Source organism: Corapipo altera, unplaced genomic scaffold, assembly GCF_003945725.1.
Source record: "Corapipo altera isolate COAL_440 unplaced genomic scaffold, ASM394572v1 301, whole genome shotgun sequence".
Taxonomy (NCBI): domain Eukaryota; kingdom Metazoa; phylum Chordata; class Aves; order Passeriformes; family Pipridae; genus Corapipo; species Corapipo altera.
The window spans coordinates 2,245,692-2,254,089 of record NW_020884926.1 but is presented as its reverse complement, the minus strand read 5'-3'; the positions used below and the strand labels follow the sequence as shown (position 1 = coordinate 2,254,089).

At 57.0% G+C, this 8,398-nt stretch overlaps 1 protein-coding gene across 6 annotated transcripts in view; it reads left to right on the top strand.

The window, feature by feature from the left end:
- AGRN (agrin) overlaps positions 1 to 8,398 on the top strand; it is a 114,026-nt gene that overhangs the window by 80,092 nt on the left and 25,536 nt on the right. For all 6 annotated transcript variants that reach the window (XM_027658182.1, XM_027658180.1, XM_027658179.1 and 3 more), the window contains 6 exons: positions 2,046 to 2,240; positions 3,165 to 3,365; positions 4,893 to 5,038; positions 5,182 to 5,287; positions 5,616 to 5,729; positions 7,301 to 7,465. In XM_027658182.1, the coding sequence (XP_027513983.1) occupies positions 2,046 to 2,240; positions 3,165 to 3,365; positions 4,893 to 5,038; positions 5,182 to 5,287; positions 5,616 to 5,729; positions 7,301 to 7,465 (927 nt within the window). The remainder of the gene's footprint in view (positions 1 to 2,045; positions 2,241 to 3,164; positions 3,366 to 4,892; positions 5,039 to 5,181; positions 5,288 to 5,615; positions 5,730 to 7,300; positions 7,466 to 8,398) is intronic.

The window sequence follows — 8,398 nt, the reverse complement described above, 5'->3', positions numbered from 1 at the left end:
CTTCTCCTCCTTCTCCTCCTTCTCCTCCTTCTCCTCCTTCTCCTCCTCTCTTTCCTTACAGGGAGTAGGCAGTGACTTAAGCCCAGACGTGGCCCTGCCCATGGGGAGAGAGGGGTTTTGGGCTGTGTTTCTCCAGGTTCAGTAGGAAGGTGGTGGGAGAGACTCTGGTGTCCATCCTGAACACTGCCTTCCTCACCAAGGGCTGTGAGGCAGCGGGGAAAGCTTGGGGGGAGGCAGGTGTGGGTTGTCCTCTCACCCAGGGTGCCCTGGTGAGAAGGTGCCTGGGTCGGAGGGACAGGATGAAGTAAGGAGGGTTCATCCTCTTCCCCAATAAGAACCCACCCTGTATATACAACTCAGACCCTTACACAACACAGAATCATGGAATATCCCCATTGGGAAGGGAGCCACAAGGATCAGAGTCCAACCCCTGGCCCTGCACAGACACCCCAACAATCCCACCCTGTCCCTGAGAGTGTTGTCCAAACACTCCTGGGGCTCTGGCAGCCTTGAGGCTGTGCCCACTGCCCTGGGGAGCCTGTTCCAGGCACTTCCATCTGCAGGCTCACTCTCTATGCCAGCTTTGCCAGTCAGAGAGTGTTTGCAGACAGGCACAGCCCGGGCTGACTCTGTTCTCCTGGGACAGAATCTGTTCAGGTAGAGCTGGGCTCGTTGCAGTTTTATCAAAATGCAGTTTTCTGTCCCAAACCTTCAGGCTGGCTCTCAGGAGCTGGCTGCCATGAGCATCCTCTCCCCTGACCTGCAGAGCCCGTGCGTGGCTGCAGGATTTGTGCCATAGATAGAAACCTCCTGGCCAACAGCACGAACCGAGCAGGGGGTTGGTGCATCTTCCCTCCCCCATGCCAAGGCAGCAGCTGCTGTGTGAAAGAAAAAGAAAGGAAAACCACCTTGGAGCCAAATTCCTCCTGAAATGACCGGCAGGGAGGGGAAAAAAGAGGGGTGTTTGTCTGAAGGAGAAAATGAAGCCGTGAATTAGTAAATACCCGGGAGTCAGGAGAGGTGCTGGCTGGAGTCTGGGCTCTCCTGCAAGGAGTGAAAGCTGCTTGGAGAGGGAGTTGTCAGGATGATAAACATCTTCTCTGCCCCCAGCCTGCCCTCGTGTGCCCTGTGTGTGTGCAGCAGGCTGGGGGTCCCTCCAGGGAGGTGGCACCGTGACATGTGATGTTACACCTGCATCCAGCTCTGCTGGTGCCCTGATAAACGAGGGGACTGTGGTATCCCCCTTCCCAGGCAGCCTCCTCTTCCCATCCTGCTGCTGTGCCGTGTGGGAATGCTGCTGGGAATGCTGCTGGCTCTCTCCCCTGGGCTGCCGGAGAGGCTCCGCTGTTCCTCCGGGGCTGAGGCTGATTTATTGCTCCCCATAATTACTCTCAGCCCCACACTCTCCCACCTCCTCTCTGGCCCTGCCAGCACACAGCCACGGTGACATTTCAGCACGTTACTACTGCCCCTAATGGCTTTTACAAGTAGTTATTGCCTTTCTGCCTCCCAGCCTTTCCCTCCTCCCACATCCCTGCCCTCACTCCCTCCCTTCCACTGTGCCCTGGGGCTGCTGGTCCCGGAGAGCTGTGGCGTCTGCAGGGGCTTGAGGTGGGAGCAGGGAGGTTTTATTTCTGCATTGGGTGGGTTTAGATCTGCGTTAGTAGGTTTAGATGGGAGATTAGGGAGAAATTCTTCCCTGTGAGGGTGGGGGGGCCCTGGCACGAGTTGCCCAGAGAAGCTGTGGCTGCCCCATCCCTGGGAGTGTCCAAGGCTGGGTTGCACAGGACCTTAAAGCCCATCTCATGGGGGAAGGAAACACCTTCCATAGACCAGGTTGCTCCAAGATCCATCCCTAGAAGTGTCCAACGCCAGGTTGGAGCAACCTGATCTGGTGGAAGGTATTTCTGCCCACGTCAAGGGTTGGAACGAGACGGGCTTTAAGGTCCCTTCCAGCCCGTGCAGCCTCTGCTCTGTGCTCAGCCAACACCCCCCCGCCTCGTGCGCTGCTTTAACCTCCTGGCTTTGTCCTTTGCTCCGCACAGACCGCTGCGGGAAGTGCCAGTTCGGGGCCATCTGCGAGGCGGAGACGGGGCGCTGCGTGTGCCCCACCGAGTGCGTGCCCTCTGCCCAGCCCGTGTGCGGCTCCGACGGCCGCACCTACGGCAGCGAGTGCGAGCTGCACGTCCGAGCCTGCACCCAGCAGACCAACATCCTGGTGGCCGCCCAGGGAGACTGCAGTGAGTCTGCCAAGGTCCCCTCCATCCCTCCGCTCTCGCCCCCCCTGGCCCTGCCCACCCGAGGCTCGTCGGGTCACCGACTCAGCCCTGCCCACTCAGCCCTGCCCAAGGCTTTTCGCCTTTTCTGGCGTGGTCTTCCCATGTGGTTTAGGAGGAATTTTATCCCCAGCTGGTTTAGTTGTTTCCCCATCGTAGGTGGTATCTGCCCCCCCTTACGTTGCTTGGTAGAGAAATTAGATTAGTGTCCACCGGGCCGAGCAAAGAAATTGGGCTAAAAACGTGTTAATGGCCACCATCAGAACTGAAAGCACTGAGGGTCTGTTTGATCACACACGGCTTTCCCTCCGCCCCCATCCCCTGGGGTTAATTCCTCTTTGTTACCGAGTTTCCTCCCCACTCCCCAGCCCAGGGAAATGTCTGTGCTAATTTCTTAATGAATTAAAAGCCCTGGCTGGGTTCTTCATTAAGGCAAAAGCTGTTTGGGTAAAAGCAATGATTTGAGCCTCATAAAACCTGTCCAGCTGGGTCTGGTGTTCCAGGGATTGAAGTGGTGCATGGAGATCCTCCCTGAATTCAGGAGACAATGCCTGAGTGTGACAGATGACCCTCAGTGCTCAGTGGGTTGAAGTCAGAACACACCATGAGAGTAAATGGGATTTCTTAGTGGTGTAAGGAAGAACTAACTGTTGGACACCACACCTGTGGGTGCTGATGGGGGGGTCAGGAATGCTCAGGGTGGGCACACAGCACCTAAGGGTGCTGATGGGGGGGTCAGGAATGCTCAGGGTGGGCACCTGGCCATCGCAGAGCCTTTGCACCGATCAAATCCAACAATGACATCAGTGGTCCCCAGCTGTGTGACACTGCTCAGCCGGCCATGGGAGCCCCCGTGACGCCTACCTGTGTTCCCCCCTGTGTCCCCAGAGTCGTGTGGCAGCACGGTGTGCTCCTTTGGCAGCCGCTGTGTGGGTGGGCAGTGCGTGTGCCCGCGCTGCGAGCGCCAGCCCCCGGCCCCGGTGTGCGGCACCGACGGGCTCACCTACGACAACCAGTGCGAGCTGCACGTGGCCTCCTGCCAGCAGAAGAAGAGCATCGAGGTGGCCAGGACGGGGCCCTGTGAGGATGGTAGGTGTGAGGGTGTGGGGGTGCACGAAATGGGGAGAGAAGGGGGAGAGACGAAGGGTTCCGCTGCCACGGGAGCCCTGTTGCGTGGTGCTCGGGCATGGTGCCCTGGGAGACCCCCAGAATGCCCAGCACAGTGTGCCAGCAATGCCTCCTGGTCACTCAGCACCCTGCCTGCCACCCCCCTTTCCCCTGCACCCAGCAATGTGGAGGTGATGCTGCCTGGTCAGGTGGGGAAGGAGTTGTCGCTGCTTTAATGTCACACTTGGGCGGGTCTCATCCAGGGAAACAAAGCCATTCCTGGGGCAGGGAGCGCAGCTGCTGCTTTGCTTCTCTCTCTTCTGGGGCTGCTCCAGGGCCTGGCCTGTGACCTGGTCCAGTGGGTGACATCCCATGGCATCCTGGTCCCCAGGAGGGGCCTTGGAACAAGATGATCATTAAGGTCCGTTCCAACCCAACCCATTCCATGGTTCTGTTGACTGAGTGCCAGGGAAGGTTGTGGGGTTGGCTGTACCTTGCTTGGCCAGGCTAAAAGCTGAGAACCTGCTGATTTTTCCCACTTTGGGGAAGGCTGTGGGTTATTTCTGGCTGAATTCATTTGGGGAGGCACCTAAACCTCCCCGCTCTGGTGAGCTGAGATTCCCTGGCTCGTTGCACATGTAGTCGAGCTGGAAAAGACTTCAGTGCATGGCAGAGCTTAAGGAGAGAGGAAGACATAACATGGTGTTTGATCACAGCCCTCCTTGGGGAATTTCAGGTTGATGTCCCTCTGGGAGAAGAGCTTAAATAATTCTCTGTGTAATGCCAAATCCCAGCCTTTGATCACTCAATAAAAAGGGCCAGGTTTCCCTTCCCCCCCCCCCGCCCTTCCCCTTTAAGAAGCCTTTGAAATCAGCAACATCTCTCTTGCTGCTGGAGCTCTGAGCATCTTACAGAGAGGCAGCCAGGCTGGGGACAGGCTTTAGGTACTTAAAATATCTGCCTAACCAAACTTCTAAACCCAAACCCCGTCCCTTCCTCTGCTCTGCTCTCCATATCATCAGCAGCAATCTCCCTGTTCACAGCACGTTTGGGAGAGCAGGAAAAGGAGTGGGATCAAAGCATGGAGTTAAATTGTCACCAAGGCTGGTGGCAGCCCTCCCTCCCATGCATGGCTGTCAGCTGGCTGAGCTGCAGGGAGCTGCAGGAGCCTTGGTTTGGCTCCTGCAGTGATGCTGGAGGAGGAAAACCTCAGGCTAAAGCAGGTTTACAGTTCTCATTGTGTTGGCTCAGCACAGTCAATGGTGGGAGAACCTGCTTTGTCCAAGAGAGAGGGATCTTCCCTGACAGCTGGGCATAAGCATCCAAATATATTTGGCCCAGGATTTTAGGGTTGCTTGTGCTGAGGAGGTTGAATCTGCTCGGATTCGGTCGGGTGTAAGCAGCTGTGGGCACATCCTGGTGCCAGGACAGGGCTTTGGCCCCATCTCCTTTGCTCCCCCACTGTGCTGGGGCTAAGCCCTGTGTCACCAGGGTGGTCCTCCCTTGCAGAGTGTGGCTCGGGGGGCTCTGGCTCCGGGGATGGCAGCGAGTGTGAGCAGGACCGGTGCCGGCAGTTCGGGGGCTGGTGGGACGAGGACGCCGAGGACGATCGCTGCGTGTGCGACTTCACCTGCCTGGCCGTGCCCCGCAGCCCGGTGAGCCCCCCTGCACCCTCCCCTCCCTCCCCTCTTCTCCTCCCTTGGTTCCCTGGGCCAGGAGAGGGCATGCCACGGGATAGAGAACCTGCCTTCCCGTGCCAGGGGCTGCCCTGAGCGGCTGCCCCTCCCTGTCCTGGCAGGTGTGTGGCTCTGATGGTGTCACCTACGCCAACGAGTGTGAGCTGAAGAAGACACGGTGTGAGAAACGCCAGGATCTCTATGTCACTGGCCAAGGAGCCTGTCGTGGTGAGTCCCCTGATGGCAGCCACCCCTCCTCCCCACCAAAGCTGGCACAAGCCCTGGGGGTGCCCAGCCTGGTGCCCTTTCCCTGTGGATAAGCAAGGAAGTGCCCGCTGTGTCCTTGTTGGTTTGCTGATCCCACTGCATCATTCCTGTTCCATGCCCTGTGCTCTCCCTTGGCCAAGGGCAGGACCTCTCCTCGTGGCCTGTTCCCAGAATCTCCAAGTGGTTTTGCAGGAATTGCTGCCTGCTGCTCCATCCATACCTTGGCCATGCATCCCAGCAGCGTCCTGCCTGCCAAAAATAACCTGTACCCCTCTGCCTTCCTCCGCAGCCCTTGCCACAACCCCACCACCCCTCCTGGTTGTGCACTGCAGCCAGACCATCTACGGCTGCTGCCCAGACAACATGACCCTGGCGCTCGGAGTGGGAGCAGCAGGATGTCCAAGTGAGTGGATTTTGTGTTGGAAAAACCTTCTAAAACCTTGGAGTCCAACCCTTGACCCAGCACTGCCAGGTCCACCACTAAACCTTGTCCTCAGGTGTGCCACACCCACGTGTTTTTTTAAACACCTTCAGGGGTGGTGATTCCCTGGTCAGCCTCTTCCAGTGCCTGACCGGCCTTTAAGGGAAGAAATTTTCCCCAATATCCCACCTAAACCTCCCCTGGCACAACTTGAGGCCGTTTCCTCTGGTCCTGTCACTTGTTACGTGGGAGAAGGAACAAGCCCCCACCTTGCTACAACCTCCCAGCACGTGTTCTTCCCCTTCTGGATCTACTGGTGATGCTTTTGTCCTTCCAAAAGCTCTGAGACAACCTCCAGGCCTAAATCCCTTTGAAATGCAAGAAGGCAGGATGGGAGCTCAGAACTTGTCTGGATGCCCCCAAAAGTGCCCCTGGGGCCAAGACTGTGCCATTGGTGCCTTCAGCCCATTGCTGGACTCGCCAGCCTGAGTGACAGGAATATTTCACGTGTCCTTGAGCTGCAGGATGAGGTGGAACAGAGCTTGGAGGTTCACCTGGGGACCTTCCACAGGCCACCCCAGGACTGGTGACTGGTGGGTGACTGCACTGTGCAGGAAGCTGAGCTGCCCAGCGTTTCATTAATATTTATTAAATAATTATCAGGGCCAGAAGGAGCATTTTGAAAGGCATTAGCAAAGCCTTTAACAGCTGAGGCTGTGGCTGCCTGGCAGGGAACACATCACCCCATGGAGACACGGCTCGTGCTGTGCCTGTGCTGGGCTAATGCCTGTTTGATGAGGGGGGAATCCTGTGTAATGTGCTGGATAATTTCAAAAGCAGCAGCACTGAGTGTCCAGAGGTGTCCTGGCAGGAGTAGGGGGGGTGCTGCAGGCTGAGGTGGGTGCTGAGCAGAGGAGACAGTCAGGGTGATGCTACAGGGGACACAAGTATTTTATTTTTAGCACCACACTGGTAGTGGTGATCTTGTGTGTGTCTGGTGGAAATCCTGCCCTCCAGTCCACGGGCACAGCTTCCCAGTTCACTGGGTTCAGTATCCCACTGGTTTCTGTCCCACCTGTGTCCCTGTGCTGGCAGCAATCATTCATCAGGGGGTAATTACCACTTAACCAGCAGCTTGAAGCCCCTGGGGCAGGTTTGTCCGTGGATGTGCCACTTCCCTGCCTCTGGCAGAGTGGGGATGTGCTCATGGCACCCTCCTGGTTGCCCCCCAGGTCTCCCTTTGTCCCCGTGTCTCTTTTCCCCTGCTCCCTGTGGGTGAGGAGAAGCGTCTCTCTGTCTATCTTTGGATCGCTCCCCTCCATCAAGTTCCTAATTAATGAATTAATAATAAACTTCTAATAGCTTCCTTCCCCTTTGATGGTAATGAGAGAGGAGTCCTTGATGACAGCAGGCTGATCCCTTGGAGGTTTAGTTCCCCCTCGGAGCAGGAGCAGCTGGTGGAACCTCCCCCTGCCCAGCGCGAGCCCACCCTGGCTGGAGCTCGGGGGCTCCTCCCTGGCTCAGCCCCTCTCTGAGGCTCTCTCTGCCCACAGGCACGTGCCAGTGCAACCCCTATGGCTCCTATGGAGGGTCCTGTGACCCTGGCACGGGGCAGTGCTCCTGCAAGCCCGGCGTGGGGGGGCTCAAGTGCGACCGCTGCGAGCCGGGCTTCTGGAACTTCCGCGGCATCGTCACCGACAGCAAGAGCGGCTGCACCCGTGAGTGGGGCAGGGCTGGGGCAGCACCCGGGGCAGGGGTGGGGTGTCAGCACCCCTCATCCTGCTGCTCCCACGGGCACGGCCCCGTGGCCTGCTCGGGGCGGGTGGCAGGGTGTTAATGTCAAAACCGTGAGCCCCAGCGTCGGTCCCGTTGTCAGGCACCTCCAGTGACTGTTGGTGCCGTTGCAAGTCATCCAGAACCTGTTTGTCCCATTGTAAATCATCCAGTCACTGTCCCATTGTAGTCACCTTCAGCAGCTGTTTGTCCTATTGCAAGTCCCCCACTGGCTGGTGGTCCTGTTGTATGTCAGCTCCAGTGGCTGTTGGTCCCATTGTAAGTCACCTCCAGTGGCTGTTGATCCCATTTTAAGTCATCCAGTGACTGTTTTTCCCCTTGTAGTCACCTCCAGCAGCTGTCTGTCCCATTTTAAGTCCTCCAGCAGCTCTTTGTCCTATTACAAGCCATGCAGTGACTGTTGGTCCCATTGCAAGTCCTCCAGTGGCTGTTTGTCCTGTTGTAAGTCACCTCCAGTGACTGTTGATCCCATTCTAAGTCATCCAGCAGCTGTTTGTCCCATTGCAAGTCCTCCACTGGCTGTTGGTCCCATTGTATGTCAGCTCCAGTGGCTGTTGGTCCCATTCTAAGTCATCCAGTGACTGTTTGTCCCATTGTAAATCATCCAGTCACTGTCCCATTGTAGTCACCTTCAGCAGCTGTCTGTCCTACTGTAAGTCATCCAGCAGCTGTTTGTCCTATTGCAAGTCCTCCACTGGCTGTTGGTCCCATTGTAAGTCAGCTTCAGTGACTGTTGATCCCATTGTAAATCATCCAGTGACTGTTTGTCCCATTGTAGTCACCTCCAGCAGTTGTCTCCAATTGTAAGTCCTCCAGCAGCTGTTTGTCCTATCACAAGCCAAGCAGTGACTGTTTAT